Source organism: Meles meles, chromosome 21 (assembly GCF_922984935.1).
Source record: "Meles meles chromosome 21, mMelMel3.1 paternal haplotype, whole genome shotgun sequence".
Classification (NCBI taxonomy): Eukaryota; Metazoa; Chordata; class Mammalia; order Carnivora; family Mustelidae; genus Meles; species Meles meles.
Window position 1 is genome coordinate 36355439 of NC_060086.1, and position 18648 is coordinate 36374086.

General features: G+C 47.3%; 1 protein-coding gene across 2 annotated transcripts in view; it reads left to right on the forward strand.

Annotated features, from left to right (window-relative positions):
- GRIN2A (glutamate ionotropic receptor NMDA type subunit 2A) overlaps positions 1–18648 on the forward strand; it is a 370568-nt gene that overhangs the window by 281204 nt on the left and 70716 nt on the right. For both annotated transcript variants that reach the window (XM_045994068.1, XM_045994069.1), the window contains exons 6-9: positions 6759–6964; positions 12273–12441; positions 12550–12703; positions 17804–17929. In XM_045994068.1, the coding sequence (XP_045850024.1) occupies positions 6759–6964; positions 12273–12441; positions 12550–12703; positions 17804–17929 (655 nt within the window). The remainder of the gene's footprint in view (positions 1–6758; positions 6965–12272; positions 12442–12549; positions 12704–17803; positions 17930–18648) is intronic.

Genomic DNA, 18648 nt, shown 5'->3' on the forward strand with positions numbered 1-18648 from the left:
CAGATCCTGATTGTCCTACTCTCAAGCCATGGGGACTGAACAAGCTACTTAAACCTCATGCCTCAGTCCCCTCATCTCTGAAATGGAGTAATAATAGTGTAACATCTTACTTATCAGTCTGTTTTTAGAATTACACAAATAAATATTTAAAGCACCCAGAAGAGTGGGAACAAAGACTTATTTTTTTCTTTCTTTATTTTAGAGAGAGAGAGAGAGAGAGAGAGCATGAGCAGGAGGGGCAGTAGGAGAGGGAGAGAAAAGCCCAAGCACCCTGTGCGCTGAGTGCAGAGACCAGCGTGGGGCTCGATCTCACAACCCTGAGATCATGACCTGAGCCAAAATCAAGAGTCAGACACTCAACCAAGTACACCACCCAGGCACCCCCAGAAAGACTTACTTTTGTCATCATCTGTAATCCTTACAAGAAGTCTGTAAGGTGGATACTCTTACTTACCTTTAAAATACGAAGAAACCAAATTTCATAGAGGAAGGTAGAGATTAAGCTGTGCTCTGCATTTTCACGGACCAAGTTTATATTCTTCCTTTGACTTTTACATTACGATCTGAGCAGGACGTCTCATCTTTCTGAACCTCAGTTTACCCCAAGCAACAAGGATGGTCCTCATTCCCCACCTCCTGGAGTTGCTTGGAGAATTGAGTCAGGTAATGCATGATAAAGTCTCAGTACCAGAAACACACAGGAAAGCACCTGAGCATTGTCCACGATTGACTTTGGCATCATTGTTACCCCATTTGTTAGCTGAGTTACCCCAGCTAAGGCCTGGCCACGTCAGGATTTGAACCCTCGCCCCTGTGTATAGAATGAGCACGAGTCAGCTTTGTGGGAAGCTTCAGCTCTGAGCATCACTGGTTTCCGTGCAGCAGAGAACTCCCAACCAAGAAGGCTCTGGTGACCTCATCCTTTCTTCTTGGTCTTCCAGCTTGATTCTCAGAACCGTCCTGTCTTCTTCAGAGCTGGGCATGTCATTTCCCTGGCCTCTGCTGGCACAGGGCCTCCTTCCTGAATTAAACATCAAATTGTGAGCTGTGCTGCCTTCATTGACCCCTTCCTAATGACCCATTCGTTACCCTGATCCCAGTAAGGAGCGAGCTGGGAAGGCGACTTCTCTTTCACTTTGCCTAGAACCTTGGGTCTCAAAGACCTTAGAGATCATCTGGTCTACCCTCACACCCCATCTCTGTTGCCGCTGAGGAGATGGAGACCCAAGGAAGTCAAAGGTCAAGGGCATGTTGTCATGGGAATTCAGCTAGTTCTTCTGCTGCAGAGGCTCACCGTTTTCCCAAAGAGAGGCTTAATAGATGTTGAATTAATGGTAATAATGCCTGATATGGAGAACTTGCTGTGGGCCAGGAACTGACCTTCAGAAAGATCATGTGACTTGCACGAGGTCACCCGGCCAAGGGCATTGGTGAGATTTGAACCTGTCTGACTCCAAAGCTCAAGATATTGATGATTCTGAAACGTGTTCGCTCTGTAACCTTTGAGGGAGAGAAGAGAGGGGTCCTGTAGGGATGAGGCTGATCCCTGGAAAATGAATGAGTCAGTACGTGCCCATATCCAACACAGGCACTCAAGTGCACCTTCCCGTCCCAGTCACGTGGAGATCTAACCGGAAGTTTAGCAAGGCCTCCTGAACTCCCTTTTCCTTTGGAGTGCCAGAAATAGGGCCATGTGTGTAACAGAGACTGGAACACTTCACTTGCTCTGATGCCGTGAAAACTCACCCCCAGAGGGACGTGTGGTGCCGTCTCGGAACGCACTAACTTCTCTGGGGCAGGTGAGGCCTGCAGCTCTAACCTTACACACTCTGCCCCGTGGGGTGTGCCCGATTCTGGAGGGGACTGGGGGCCAGAAGAAGGTCTCGTTTAAAGAATAGCAGGACAGGGGCGCCTAGGTGGCTCAGGGGGTTAAAGCCTCTGCCTTCAGCTCAGGTCATGATCCCAGGGTCCTGGGATTGAGCCCCACATCAGGCTCTCTGCTCCGCAGGGAGCCTGCTTCCTCCCTTCTCTCTCTCTGCCTGTTTCTCTGCCTACCTGTGATCTGTCAAATTAATAAATAAATTCTTTAAAAAAAAAAAAGAATAGGACAGTCACCATCAGCTCAGAATGGGAGCAGAGAGGGAGAGATTGATGGCTACTGTCCTCAGAGGGCCCAGGGTTCTTCTGTCTTGGACATGACCTTTAGAGAAAGGCACAGGGAGCGTTCATAGTCTGTGCCCATTTAGTGCCTAGGGACACTGAGGCAAGCAAGCAGAGATGGTGTGACAAGTTTCTTCTCACTTCATGGTTTATTCCACTGATGCTTGCCATCGCCTTGAGCCCTTCAGAGTGGCCGGAGCCCCTTTTAAATTGATTGGCGTTGGCATGATGGTCTTGGCTCCATCTGGAAAATAGGACGTAATCGCTCTCGATGGCTCTGCGTCGAGGTGGCTGAAGTCAAAGTGAAAGCAAACCACGAGCGAGGGAGAGAGTACGGGTTTTGTTACTTCAGTATTGTGCCTGGGGCGCAAAATCCCACAGCTGAGGCCGATATGGACACATCGATCAGTCTACGGATCGTGAGTCTTTTCCGACTTAGGGACATTTTTAGAAATTCAGGTCTCGTGTTCCTTCATTCCATCAACAACTATCCATGAGGTCCCTCCTTGTGCCAGGCCCTGAGTTAGAACCTGGGGAACCTCACAACCAATCAGTGTCTGCAGGAAATCCCTCCTAGGCAGGGGAATCCTAATCTAATCAGAGAAACACATAGCTTGTTGAGATGTAATGTTATTAAGCAAATAGAGATTAGATATTTCAATTGAATTAAGGATTTATGAATGAAATGTTGCCGTGTCTGGGAGCTCCTGCAATGTGGTATAGGAGAAGTGGGTGCAAATAAATGAAACAAGGTTGGCCATGAGTTAGTAATTACTGCGGGGAGATAATGGGAACATGGAGATTCATTACACTGTCCCACTTCTGTAGGAATTTGAAATTTTCCATCATGAAAGAGAAGCAAAGATGCACTGAGGGAGCATGGAGCTTCCTCCTTTGGGCAGGTTGCGTGTGGACATATATCCCTGGTCACTTCCATGCAGCCTTTCCCTCCTGGCCAACAGACTGGATGACTCCTAGGGTAAACCTCAGCTCCTTACGAGGACCTGCAAAGCTTTGCGTCATCCAACCCCTGCCTATGTGAGGTTTTCTCCTTCCCCTTCGCTCCCCCAGTCCCCCACCTACTCATCTTGGGATTTCCGATCTCCACTCAAGTGCCACCCCCTCAGGGAAGCCCACTGTGATTTCTCCCCCACCCCCACCATCTGCTCTCTTAGACCCATTTTTTTTCTTTCTTCCGCCCGGTTTGTATGATGTGTTTTTGTGTGATTATTGGACTCACGTCTGTCTTCCCATTTAGTGTAAAGATTCCATGCAAGGGAAAATTTAATTGCGTGTCCTCGAGTCTCCTCGGTGCCTAGTGCCGGGCTTGACACCTAGCGGCCACTCCATAAAAACTTAGGGAGTGATCGAATCTTTTTTTTTTTTCTCCGAAGATTTTATTTATTTATTTGACAGAGATCATAGGTGGGCAGAGAGGCAGGGAGAGGGAGAAGCAGGCTCCCTGCTGAGCCGGGAGCCCAATGCAGAGCTTGATCCCAGGACCCTGGGATCATGACCTGAGCAGAGGGCAGCTGTTTAACCGGCTGAGCCATGCAGGTGTCCCAAGGAGCGAATGAGTCTTTGTTTATTCTGTCTACAAGCTCTGGACTGACTCGGTTAGAATCCCTCGTGAAAGTGCACATAGGAGGGGAAAGTCTCTTTTCCCCGTGTGGTATGGAGAATCCTGGAGTGGGGATCTGGGGACTTGGGGAGCCTATCAGGGCAGCCCGGCAGACTCAGGGGAGTCATTGGGAGCTTCGATGATGCCGGCAGCATTGACAAAGCAGCCTTGGCTCTGTTCAAGTTTTTCCGCCCACTGCTTGCTTCCAGCCCTCCTTGGCTGACCCACTGGGTGCTTACTTAGACATGGGAAGGGAGAGAGTAACTTAGGGGAGACTTAAGAAGTTAATACACTCCAGAAACTCAGACACCTTCGCTGCCTCTCTCCCCGGGAGTCAGTCTTGGATAGGAACTTTTGCCTGACTTCATGGTGTAGGGTATAGTGATGTGGCCAATGACATCACCAAAGATTCTGCTGGCTAAATGGTCTTTGCCTTGATTTCTGTTTCCTGGTGCTCCCGGGGGGTTGTCTGTGCAAGGGAGGAAGGGTCTCGGAGCTCTGACATGGTTACCGCGGATCACTTAATAGAAACACCTTTGGGTTCACACGGCCCTGTGGTATGGCTCTGGTTCCCCGGCTTCCCAGCTATGTCTGGACAGGTTCTATGTCTCTGTGCTTCTGTTCTCTGAACCGCAAAGTTGGAAGAAGAACCCTTACCCTGTGGGGTTTGTGGGGATCAAAGTCATTGGTGATATCAGGTCATTCCCTGACAACACAGGAGAGCTCAGAACTGACACTGTGAATAATTACAGCATCGGAGAGCTATGGTGGACAGGTGGACAGGTGGACTTCCGTATTGCTAGGGAAAGGAGGCATGCCCTTGCAGATTAGGTGGTATTTGAGCTAGGTCCTAAATGCAGACTACAACAATAATAAAATAATGGCAGCTACCGTGCTCGTGACATGCTAAGTTCTGTGCTCGATGCTTCATAGGCATTTTGACTCATCGGAAACTTACTACAGTCCTTAAGGTCATGTCCCGTAGCTATCAGCATTTTGCAGATAGAGAACATAAAACGCAAGAGGTTCAGTGACTTTCCCGAGGCCACTCAGCTAAATGGATGAAGCCGGGATGAGCCCTTAGTTCTGTGTGACTCCAAAAGCCATTCTCTTACCCGCTGAACTACCCAGCCCCTCTTGAAGGTGTGACTTTTCCAAGAGAAGTGGAAAAAAGGGGAGTGGAGGGAACATGTCCCGAAAGGAAAAGCATGGCCGTCTCCTTTTTTGTAGTTGCATATTTATTACCATTAGTCTAGTCTTTGTCCCGCAGTAGACTGATGGTTCTGAGAAGACAGGCATCATTCAGTTTTATCCATCATCGCACCCGGGCTGGTGGCAACACACAGTTGGTGTGGAGTGAATGAGGAATTTGACGGGCTCAGCATTCTCCCCGGCCTGGGTTACCCATCACAGCAGTGGTAGACGAATATATTTGTTGGACCAAATTCTCCTACAGCGCTTCCTGTCTTACAAAGGAAGGGATCGGCGATGCTGGACAGTTCTGTAATTGGCTACATGCAATGTTTCCCTGTAAGCAGCGAACGTTTTCCAGGATGGTCTAGGAGAGCACCTTCTGCCTTTTCTCCTGCCACCCCGTCACCCCTTTGGGTGTCCGGCGTGTCTGAATTCTCTTTACAGGCCTGAAATTCATTTCTGGCGACACTCACATTTCAGGAGGGGAGGTGAGTGGGTCACGTCAACACAGACAAGCCGGGACGCGGCACTTAGCTTTTCGGACGAGGTGCTTCCTTGAGGTTGGTATTACCAATAAAGCACTGACCTGTAGTGTCAAGCAATTGCACACAGGAGCAGGAGGAGGGAGGAAGCGCGGTGCCGGGAGCAGCTTTCTCCTGGAGCGTGTATGAACAGTGCCAATACGCTGTCAAATAAAATTAAGGTTCAAAACATACAGCCTTCAATTTGATTTTGCCAACGTGCCGACTGCTGCTCAGAGGGAAGAGATCGATTCTATTTTGACAGGTCTTGGTGCACGCTAAGCATTCCAGGTCTCTGCTTCAGGCCAGATTAATAACAGTTCACCTTCATTTGCAACTTAAACAGAACCATACCTGGGCTTGAAATGATGCTCCTGATTTCCTCTCCTGCGCGTCCTCCTCATGCTGACTCCCTCGTCAGTCCTCCTGCCTCGTCTTCCACATCATCTTCCTCTCTTCATACTCCTTCCCTTAAGCATCTTCTAAAAATTTCTCCTTCTCTTGTCTCTCTCCTACACTTTGAAAGTATGGAGTCCGTCCTACGTGCTGGGCACGGTGCGGGTCGCTGCTCCCAGACTGTCTTACTTAATTTGCCACGACATCCTTACGAAGGAGGTGGAGTTGTGCTGTTTACAGAAGAGAAAACAGACGTTCCCAGTGGTCCAGAGTTTGCCCGGTTTGTGTAGCTAGTGAGTGGCACAGGTGGGAGTCCCAACCTAGACTTCTCTGATTCTAAAAGTGCACGCTGCTCTTGCGACGTCAGTGGCCCCAAACTCTGGCAGAACATTAAGATCACCTGGGGAGCTCTCCCCTGCACCATCGCCATATTATTTAGTGGGGGACAAGCCAGGGCGTGGGGACCACTCCGTCCTCTGCTCTCCTTTTATCCCTATCTTTTTAATTTTTTTTAAAGATTTTATTGACTTATTTGACAGGCACAGTGAGAGAGGGAACACAAGCAGGGGGCGTGGGAGAGGGAGAAGCAGGCCTCCTGCTGAGCAGGGAGCCCAATGCGGGGCTCGATCCCAGGACCCTGGGATCATGACCTGAGCTGAAGGCAGACACTTAATGACTGAGCCACCCAGGTGCCCTATATCCCTATCTATGTTTGCATGTACACAGAAGCATATGTAGGTAGGTTACAGAAAAGCCCTCAAGATGGGGTAGAGTTCATGCCTCGGACCTCGTTCGGGGAAGGACTCGCCGTTCTGGAAGTCGGTGTTGCACAAAAGCACAGCTGTGCCTCTGTCTCTCTGATGCAGGTGGGCAAGTGGGAGAACCAGACCCTGAGCCTGCGGCACGCCGTGTGGCCGAGGTACAAGTCCTTCTCAGACTGTGAGCCGGACGACAACCATCTGAGCATCGTCACCCTGGAGGAGGCCCCCTTTGTCATCGTGGAGGACATAGACCCGTTGACCGAGACGTGCGTGAGGAACACTGTGCCTTGTCGGAAGTTTGTCCGAATCAAGTGAGTCTGGGGGTGGTGTCTCTTGAATGCGCCCGGTCCTTTAAAGCCAGCACGTGTCCTTGGCAACGGCACCCGTAGTATCGTAATAAAACGTCATATAAAACAGGCTATTCTGATACTGGATTGTAATCTTTAATATTAGATTTTTTTTAAGAGGTAATAACTGGCATTACGCCAGGTGGGTTACACTCATTTAATTCCAGCAACAGCAATAGGAGGTAAGTGGTTTGGGCCCCTTTAGATATTTGTACTGAGTTATGGGGAGGTTCAGAAACACGCTCAGAGCCATCGGACGAGCTAGGACTCAGACGCTCGTCCAGCTCCCTCCACTGCCATGTTCTGAACCACTGCGCTCCGTGAACTGTCTCCTTCAGTCTTTCCTTAAAAATATATACATATTTCTATTTTTCTGACTGCTCCCTCCTCCAATACTGCTCATCTCCTCCCTTCCATCCTTTTTATATATCCCAGATATATAAACACTCTTCAAACACTCTGGAAACTTCTCTCAGGGCGGGGGGTCACGGTACGCCTTCTGTATGACTATCTGATATGACTGGCATGGACCTGGCCTTCTGGGTTTTGTAGCTTACCGACAGCAAGCCAGAGTCCCGTCCGTACCATTTCCTCTTTTTTATTAACGACTGAAGTAACAGCTGACAGTTTTTGTGAGAGCTTCTGGTGGAGTTTGTTCCTAACCTATCACCCTTCTGGGAAAGCATAAAGCTTTGTGACCAGGTTCAAGGCCCTGACTCTAGTCTTTCTAGTGCAAACAGAAAGGAAAGCACACCCTCGTGGGGATTTTCGCCAAGGGAAAAGACCATTGGAGTATTTTTGTCAGTATTTTCCGAGCCCCTCCTTTCATCTGGATAATTCTCCCCGGGTCCTTTCAGTCCCTCCTCAAGCTGACTTTGCTGTCCCTCCTTCCGCAGAACCCTGGGTGTGTCTCTGTGCCTTAGTCTGTTCAGGCTACTGTGACAAGTCCCCGCAGACAGCGTGGCTTAAAAAAGAGAGACACTTAGTTCTCACGGTTCTGAGGGCCAGGAGCCCACCAGCCGGGTGTCTGAAGTGCAGACGGCCGTCTTCTCTTGGTATCAGCACGTGGTAGAGAGCAGACAGAAAGGAGGCAAGCTCTCCTGTCTCATTCTAAGGGCACGCATCCCATTCCTGAGGGGTTTAGGGTTTTAACACACGACTTCAAAGGAACTCAAACATTCAGTGCGCACCACTCGATTTCTCTGTTGCTTGTTTCTATGGCTGCCTAAATATTGGAAACGTGGCTTACCAGTCTCTGTATGCCGGCGATAAGCACGGGACAGGACCCCCCATGTTGATAATGCTTAAACGTATGAGTGAACGGGCACCTGTCCTCCCGCATCCCAGATGCCAACGGAAGTCGTTATGCAAGACGCAGACGCCCAGTGCTTGAGATAAAGATCATGTTTTAAAAATATGATTGCAGAATGGATTATGAAGGTACATTGTAGATTGGAGAAAACCCCCCCTTTTTTTTAATCAATGAGGAGCCTCAGTGGAGTTGAAATTTTGAATAGATTAGTCAATGAATAAATACACACGAAGCACAGTTCATGTGTGAGGCTACATCGGCAAACAGAGAAGACGAGAGACGGGGGTCTTGCCATACAGAGTGCACACAGTTAAAAAACAGCTCAGCCACTAAAAGATCAGGACAGCTCCATGTTACGATAAGCCTTGTGAAGGGTGAGAATAAGGTGGTGTGAGGCGAGAGTCCCTTGAGGTGCGTGGGGCTCCTTCAGCTCATACAGGTGAGATGTGAGACGATACAAAAAAGGACAATGAGCATGTGAAGAACAGGGGGAGAGGCTTCCGGGTGGAGGAACCCGCAGGTGCAAAGGCCCTGAGGGAGGAAGGAGATTGACAAGTGTGGGAAACAGAAGGAAGCCCAGGGCGGTGCTAGAGAGTGATGCGCTGGGTGGGAGACAGAGGGGGTAAATGCAGGAAAGTTGTCCAACGAGAGTTGGATTTGGGTGTGTGGTCTTTGAGCGCAGCTTGGTCAGATGAAGAGAGCAGGGCAGTTGGCACACAGAGAGGACTCTTACCTCAGTCGGGGCACCTCCTTTATGACAACGGTGCCCTTTCTTGTTTCGATGGGGCCGTCAAGTAGAGCCTACAGTCAATCACGGGAGCTTTAAATCTTTAACATCAGAAGCGCTGGAGCTTACAACAGTAGGTCAGCGAGTCCCGAGCCACATTTGTATGGAGAAAATAACCAACCCCACCCTCCCCATAAATTACTCTCTTTAAAAGAATTAAGATTTTTAGTAGAGGCTATAAACAGATCAGCAGGTTCAAAGTCACATTTTTGGTTCCCGTGGGAGGTGGTGGTTTGTAGCTTCCTTCTCCCACTTGGTGACGGGACAAGGTTACTGCACGTCTAGGCGACATCAGAGTCTTTGAAAGCCACAGGCAGTCGCGGGGCCCCATTCATCTCAATACTAACACAGATCAGATCGATTGCATTTCCTAAAGGTGATACCGTTGAGGCAAGCCGATTGGATCTAAGGAGGATTCTGGTAGGTAACATGGCTCTATTTTTCTTGCCGACGTTCTCCCAGGGAAAACGTTTTGTCTCTCGCGTCTGGTGAATGGTGGGGTCTTGAAGACACACATCAGTCTTCTAAAAACATAGGTAACAGGAAATGAGCTGGGAAATCAGGCATTTCTTTTCATCTGTTAGTTGGGTCGTAAGACATGAAGAGAAAATCGAGAAAAAATGATCTGGCTTGTTACCTCGGGGAAAAATGGCCACCCTGTCGATTAATTCCCCAAACTGTCAGATGGTCGGTGAGAAGAGAGGAAATGTATTTTTAAGCACTTATGTGAGAAGTGCTGTAGCTACTTTATTATTTAATCTCCCCAACTGTCTTGCAAGGTAAGCACCAGCCTTCTCAATTTGCAAGGGAGCACGCTGAGGCTCGTTAGTGAAGAAAGTGGTCTGTGTCTTCTGATGGTGAGGAGCAGACCCGGGACCTCTCAGCGACTCTGTCTGACCTCCACGGCTGTGATCCTGTCCACTGGCCACTCTGGGAAACTGGAGAGCTGGGGAACTGGATTTCTTATTAGATCCCTTTTTCCACATGGACTTTTATGGGTCACCTTTCTTTTGGGTGATGGTGGGGAGCGGGAAAAGTTTGCATTGGGTGCCATTTCTCAGATCTTTGTGGTCAAATCACACCCCCCTGTGCCCATACACCAGGGCTGTGATTAGCACTCATGAAAGTTTCCAGTTACAAGCCGGTCTGTGTTTCCGTCATCCCCAGAAGAAATTCATCTGCTGCATTTGCTGCATGTCTTTTCATCCCATGGTCCCAGGGTAAAATTCCATGTCTTGCACACAGTGGGTAATGTGAAAATGTATTAATGACCGCTGCATCTAGACATAGATGTGGATCTAGATGTATGCCTACTCTCAGGGGACTAGGAGAGGTACTTACTTCATTGGCTGGCTGAGGTTCTCAGGCCAAAGATTACCCTTGTGCATCTGTGACCCCGAAACTTAAGCTTGGGGCATTCGTAACTCCTATCCAGGCTCTCCCAGGAATCAGGACCAGGGGAAGGAAGACGCTTTGACAGAAGGGAGGGAGCAGAGGACAAAGGAGACAGAGGAAGAGGTGGAGAGGAGGCATTGATGTGGGGCCCGTGGTGGCCAGGAAAAAAAAAAAGGGGCTCTTCCACATTTTTCACTGAGCCCCAGATAGATACTGAGAAGGAAATCGTACTTGGACATGCCACTGATTTAATGCACTTAGGACACGTTTCTGTTATGTTCATGGCATTTTGCAACCCCCTGTCATCACACGAAGTCACACTGTCAAATCTCCCCGTGTTCCTGGGCTAAGACAGACGTCAGTGGTGCTTGGGTGTGTGTGTGTGTGTGTGTGTGTGTATCTAATTATATATGTAGTATATACTCACTGCAGTTAATTTGTGGGGGGAAGAAAACCTAAAAAAACGAAAAAGAGAAGTTATTTTTCACCATTCAAAAATAGCTACGCTTCCTATTTCATTGTTTTTCCGTCCAGATATTTCATAAGCTCATCTGTTTTTATCTAGCTGGGACCGTTCTGTATGGAACACTGTGTAACCTACTTTTTTCCCTGTGATATGGAAATGGAAGTATTTTCCTGTTGTGATGTTGCATCTCCATAAGCATCACTTAGTGCTTACGTAACAGTTGGGTGTGTGGATGGCCCCGCCGTGGGATATCCAGAGCACGTATCTCACGACCCGCGTGACTCAGGGAGCTGAGCTCGTGTGGACCAGCTGCCCGGAGAGGTCTTGATCTTCCGACATGAGCTGTCCAAGTAGCAGCTGTTAGTTGGGAAGACCCTCTTTCTTTCCTTTTTGAAGGCTCTTTAGAGTGCTTTTAAAAATTTATATTTTTACAAATTTTTGTATAGTCCTTTGATTTGTATAGTCCTTTGACTATGACTTGGCCGGGTGAATAAAGCAAGCGTGAGGTGGCTGGCACAAAGCCACCTTTGTCACCTTGGTAGTTGATGACAGCTTTTAAGATGCCATACCCTCCGTATTTTAATCGGGCTTTTTCCCGATCAAGGACATTACTGTTTCAAAGTGTCAGCTTTTATACTTCTGCGATGCAGAGAGGGAGGGAAAGTGTTAGGAAGGAGCCCTCATTTGACAGATGACTCCATCAAGATACATTAAATTCATGGACTCAGACACGAGGTGGACCCCCGTCTTCCGGTTCTCTGTCACGATTTCCTCAGGAAGGAAAGTGCATTTCCTAAGGAAGACACCTTTATTTCTTCTCTTTGGTTGCAAACCTCTATCTGCAGTGATAGGATAAAGCAAAACCCTCCTTCAGCTGAGAATTTCTGCCATCCATCTCTCTTCCATTTTCTGATAAGCTTTTATAGTTCGGCTCAGATCATGTGCCAGAACTGTCTAAAGGGGCTGGAGGTGTCATAAATGTAAAGATAAGAGGTGGTTTAATGGAGAAACCGTTACTGTTAACTTAGAGAAATGCCATGGAGTTTATTTCAACAATTATCCTGAAGCATCGTATATGGCGCAAATCATAATCACTCGATAAAAGTTAACCACTGCATTGGTAACTGTCCCATGAGAACATTTAGTCCTTTTGCTGACATAAACTACTGTCTGTCCTTGAAAAAGCCCTTCCGTCCTGTTGAGCCTCAGTTTCCCGCTTGGAAAACAGTGGAAACATCTTAGGTCATGATGGTGAACAAATCTCCCCGTGCTCATATTCTACGGTCTCGGGTTTTTTTTTTTCCTCCTACAGCAATTCAACCAATGAAGGCATGAATGTTAAAAAATGCTGTAAGGGTTTCTGCATCGATATCCTGAAGAAGCTTTCCCGCACTGTGAAGTTCACCTATGACCTGTACCTGGTGACTAATGGGAAGCATGGCAAGAAAGTCAACAACGTGTGGAACGGGATGATTGGGGAAGTAAGTGGCCTCCCTCCTGCGGGCTCTCATCCGGACTCTGCGCCTGCAGTGCTCGGGGGTGGTGGGAAGAGCAAGTAAAGGGTCTGTGCTACTTTGCCTTACGTGCAGGTGGTCTATAAACGGGCGGTCATGGCGGTCGGCTCGCTCACCATCAACGAGGAGCGCTCGGAAGTGGTGGACTTCTCCGTGCCCTTTGTGGAGACGGGGATCAGTGTCATGGTTTCAAGAAGCAACGGCACCGTCTCACCTTCTGCTTTTCTAGGTAGGTGGACACCAAGGTCACCACTGTTTTCCTAACAGGGAACTAGAGGCATTTGTCTTGTTTGCTGGAAGGATGGAACCAGGCAGGACCTTGGTCAGTTCCTTGCAATGACATCACCGCATTCCAGAGCCTGTCCTATTTGAATGATCTCAATTCTGTACCTCCCCCAACCCCCCCAGCCAACCCCATTAACATCTTTCGTTTATCTCGGATTCAGGATGATCCTGAAAACACCATCGCATATTCACGTATTGGTCCCGATTGTACAGAGTGGAGATTAGCACATACACGTCTCAGAGCCTGGAAAACATTTAAAAAAATAAGCCTGCCTGTCCACAGTTAATTTAAATCAGCCCATAAGCCTTTATTCCGCGTCCTCATTCCCCATCGTCCATCCCTCACTGGTGTGACAGCCGTTTATTTACTGGATTTGAGGGTGAAATGACGATGACCGCACCGTGATTTATACCGGCACTCGGATAAACAAAATGCAAGTACTCTGGAGAGCATACACTGATGGAAAATTAATGGAATCATATTTTAAATGTGACTATCCTTCCAGTGGACTGGTTTGTAAGGGAGAAAAACTCCTTGCTCTCCTTTTAACTATTTTCATAAATACATGTTTTGACATAAAACTTTTTCTTTTTTTAAGCGAGGTAGAGCTCTACTTTTTATCATCCTGTTTCTTTTAGCACTATATGCATAGTCGCCTGGCCAGAGAGGGAGAAACCGCGTGGAACACAGCCATGCATGATTTATTTTTTTCTTTAAAGGAAAGTCTGACGTGGAGTATCAGGTTATCATCAACAGCTTTTGAGAGCAGCTGCCTTGAAGATGGTGGGATTCCCGTTCCCTTCTCCTTGGCGCCCCCGTATCCGTGGGTTTGTCCCAGATTTGGGAAGGCTGAGGCCAACCCCTAAAGCAAACTGCACAAGAGAGGGGAAACAGATCAGAGTCCACCAGATGTCTTACACGTTTCAGGACACGCGTGCAGCTGCTGGAGAGCTTGTACCGGCAGCCCAGAGCCAGTCTGTGGCCAGCGGCTCCCAGCCAGTGGTCTTCTTTCCCCACCGTCTTCACTGGTCCGTCGTGGGGCCATCCAGGGAAGCTGTCCCTGCTTCCTTCTCTCAGGAGCGGAATGCTGACCACAAGGATTTTGGATACTGCCTCACTCGCAGAGACGCCCGGATTTGCTGTTTGCATTTTTTGATAATGCACTGAAGCTTTGAAATCCTCACCCTTGCACCGATTTCATGTTGCACCCCCCATTTCCGTTCTCAACAGATACACTTGTCTTTGATATCGATAATAGACCTGTATCTCAATTAGGGAGCCTTAGGACACCAGGAAAAATGCCGTCGGACAATGCAGGCAGAGTCTTAGCAGTGATCGAGTGGTGTGAGCGAGCCTGTCTTTATCACAGTTTCCCACTCCCTAGGACACTCTTTAACAGGGCTCTTTGGCCCTAGAGGTTAAGAAGAGGTTGGAAGAAGTGAGTTCAGGGAAAAAATGAGAAAAGATTTGTTTTCTTTTCTTTTTCTTTTCCTTTTTCTTCTCCTCTCCTCTCCTCTCCTCTCCTTTCTTTTCTTTTGTTTTTAAGAGAGAGGGAGTGCATGGGAGCAGGAGGAGGGGCAGAGGGAGAGAGATATTCCCACGCTCAGCGACCGAACCAGCCAGAAGCCCCATGAGATCTGTTTGTTTGTTTCTTTCTTTCTTTTTTAAGATTTTATTTATTTGACAGAGAGAAACACAGCCAGAGAGGGAACACAGCAGGAGAAGGAGAAGCAGGCTTCCCACGCAGCAGGACTTGAACCCAGGACCCTGGGATCATGACCTGAGCCAAAGGCAGATGCCTAACAGCTGAGCCACCCAGGCGCCCCTAGAGATCTGTTTCTTTTCACAAGTCGTCGTCATATCTCCATAGTGAGCTAGAGAGAACTTTTTTCTCCAATTCAATCAGAGGTGGGGGAAAAGGTACCATCAGCTGGCTTGGCTCATTAAAAAATGGGTCGCTGATATCGAATTTGGCCTCAACCCAGTTTCCCCTGGATTTTTATCTTACCTGCATTCGTAGGACATTTCCGTAAAAACGTCAGGTAGTTTTGCTAAGTTAAGCCTCCTTTCACCCTTACTCTTTCTACTGTATCTTTAAAAATAAAATAAAGATCCATTGTAGCCAGAGGAAACTATTTTCAAAGCTGTTTTAACATCAGTAGGCTTCATATTTTTTCGACTCACTAAATTACATCCCTATTGGATTGTGTACCCCCTTATTGACGGTCATTATCAGCAGCTTTTGAAAGTCATAATGAACCATGCTAAGCTACATTTTTCCATTCACTGGCTCAGTCATCTGGGAGAGCCCAAACATTCAAAATCTGATTGCATTACTCGTCAGTATTTCCTCTCTCCACAAACTCCATTAGCTTTCACTGGAAACACTATATCAGGTAATGCCTCTGAGTTTTTGTGTAAAAATGTAACCGGTGGCTCTTCAGGGACAGAGGTGGCGTCTCTTGTGATATTTCCATTCAGTTACTTCCAAAGACTTGCCAAGCAGATGGGGTCATTCGATCCAAAGAAATGCTGACCCAGAGTCTCCTAGATTGAAGTGCCTTCGTAAATGAATGTGTCTGCTTTAAACCAGTAGAGGACGTAATTCAGAGCCACCCAAAATATTTCTGGGTCCCTCCTTAAATACTTCTAATGGTGGTGTTTCACCATTACTGTGACGCTTTTCTACACGTGGTGGTGGTGTGTGCGTGTGAGAACAGCAGTCCTTCAGGGCGCTCCTAGGTACCCGATGTATTAAAACCAGAACACTGTCGCAGAAGCCTTTTATCCCCGTGCCATGATCACAAGTCAAGCGACAGAGGTCGCTTCCAAGTGGGAAGACATCTGGGATCAGTTGCTTGGTCCGGCTTCCTTCTAAGCCCACTGCACGCTTACAGGTTCCGATGTGGGAAGAAAGAATTCAGAAAGGATGCCCTCTTGTATTTTTTATCATGTTATCCCAACCTGCAGAGAAAAGTTATCAGATTAATAAACATGCGGGTTTTAAACCAGGATTCCTTTTTCAGGAAGTGCACCCCCCACCCCCGCCCCGGGTTCCGGCTTTAACCATGGAATCAAACAACTGTTCCATTTCACGTACTGTGTGTATAGTGCGCAACACACACCACCACACACCACCAAGCACTTTCCATGACCGTGCTCGCTGACTCCTCACGGAGATCTCCTGTAGTAAAGACACACTGTCCCATGAACATACTCAACTCGGAGAAGGACTTCACCATCTCTTTCTATCTTGAATATTCAGTATTTTTTAATCCCCTAATTACCCACTTTGTTCTTTGTGGATACGCCTCACTACCAAACTGCAATGATTTCAAGGACGTGGTATTGCTACCACCCAAAGTAATTTCAGCGAAGATACGTTGTTGCAGTCTCGTTGATTTCTTCAAACTCATCTTGTCTTATTCAGACCAAATGGGCTCGTTGTTACCTGTTCCTTTTTTTTTTTTTAAGATTTTATTTATTTATTTGACAGAGAGAGAGAGATCACAAGTAGGCAGAGAGGCAGGTAGAGAGACAGGAGGAAGTAGGCTCCCCGCTGAGCAGAGAGCCCGATCCAGAACCCTGGGATCATGACCTGAGCCGAAGGCAGAGGCTCAACCCACTGAGCCACCCAGGCGCCCCACCTGTTCCTTTTTAACATATCCGCACTGTCAAAACTGCATTGCAAAGCATTCCTTCTGGTTTCTAAATTATCCCGCGTAGTTAAAGCTTTGGACATACTAGTTTCTTGCTATGTAGTAAGCTCATTAAATTGGAATTTATGATGACCTCTAGCTGTGTTAGGGAGTCACAGACTTTAATGATAAGGTGGCTTGCGACCAGCCTAGTTCTTTACGGTTATTACTAGCTCCATCCGAAAAACAATTTAAAAATAATAAAATGTCTGCTCTTTAAGAGGTGTTATCGGCCTTCTTATATTTTACCCTCAGAAAATGTTTGCTTATGAGGCAAAGAATTATACATTTATTGGTATCCAAGGGCAGTTTCTTCCCAATGATGCATTCGGGTGGAGATAGATTCATTTTTCAAAATTTTAGCCTTTGTTGATTTTCTAGCAAATCTGTGTCACATACGGATACAATGGCTCCATTCGGCTCCCTCAATCAGACTGAATATAAACGCTCTTAACTTTCTTGAGTGTTCTGAGATATAGAACCTTGTGACTTGGCCTGCCCTTCTGAGATATCCCTATGAAAATGAGCGTGATCTAAACTCCTTTCCAGGGGTAAATAATCATCTGCCCGTCTACTACTTCATTGCCTCTACTCTCAGCGATGTTTTTCATTGAATTACCACATGACTTTTCCAAAACTCCTCAAATGACTCCTCAAATGACTTTTCAAATGCATTTAAGCCCATTACCAACATCAACAAGATTTTAAACTTGTAGAAATCTCTTCTGTCTGGAGCAAAGGGTGGGGTGGGGAGCATTGGAGTCGTGGGGGCAGACAGTAGTGGGGGGTGACCTTCCAATATTGCTGTCAACGCCGTGATTGTACGGTCCTTTTCTAACAGGTTGTAATGTTCCCTTTCCTTCTGGAATTCCCTGCCCACCGTCCCTCTGGCATGTAAGGATAAAAATGAAAACAAGAATAAAGCCCGTGCTGATCTGCAGAAGCCTTAGGCTTGACTGTTTGGGTCTCATCTTGCTTCCCCTCTAGCGCTGGTCCCCTGCGCGTTACTATGATCATAGGACCCGATGGCCTTGTTATTTGCATTCTTTCTCCCATTTGTTTTTTCACTCCTTGACCCAATTTGGAAAATGTCATGTGCTCTTCTCTATTTTTATCCTATTATATGCAGCTTTATAAAATACCTGTCTGTCGTAGATCTGCCGTAGAATGAAGGGCGGTGTAGATGTATGAATCCACATTGACCAGCTTCTTTTGAATGGTCGGAATCACATGAGGGCGGGTTTCTCAGTGAGCCTACCAGTGGACCTCTGGTCTTCTTGCTGGTCCTGGATACAAGAACGCGCCCACTGACCATGTCCCACTCCTCTGGCCTGTTCCCCTGCAGAACCGTTCAGCGCCTCCGTCTGGGTCATGATGTTCGTGATGCTGCTCATTGTGTCCGCCATCGCTGTTTTTGTCTTCGAGTACTTCAGTCCTGTTGGATACAACAGAAACTTAGCCAAAGGGAAAGGTGAGACCGCCCCCCTCGTCAATATGACCCAAGGTTAACGCTCTTTCATTTACTCTCTACAAAGTTTTCCCATTCAGAACGCCTCACCCTATACTGTCTTGCTAGTCTGTGATAGGAATGGAGCTGGGTGACCAGTACTACCGTACTACCTCCTTCCGCCCCGTGGTGGGATGTTTGCCTCAACCGAAAAGGGATAAAGCCAAATGAAGCGTTTTCATCATTTTATCATGTGAAGTCTGTAGTTGTTAGGTGGAAACTACTGACAGTTTGTTGAGAGAGCAGATTTAAAAAAGAAGTTTTCTGGCAATTAACTTTTAAAATCTGTGTCAAAAGAAACATTGAGATTGCAGTGAATCTCGCCTTCCGTCTACGCAAAGAAAATGGCTTTTATAGAACCTAGTTTAAGAACATGCTGCAGATTACTGAATCACACTTGCATTCATTTGACAATAAAGATAATTGTAAGGGAGGGGTATTTTCCCCTCAAAGAATTGCATTTTCCTCTTGACAGTGCCTGACCTTAGTGCATTATACTCAATAAGGCTGCAATCAGTAGAGAGAAAGTTGCACCTGGCCAATGTGCATCCCTAATAAAATGAAGCAGTTCGTATAGTCATCGGCTATAACTTGTGAAGAGGGTCCTATGCGAACCAGTATTCATGTGACAGACATAAACACATGACATCACTTTGAGTGACTCTTCCTCCGTGCATAACAGG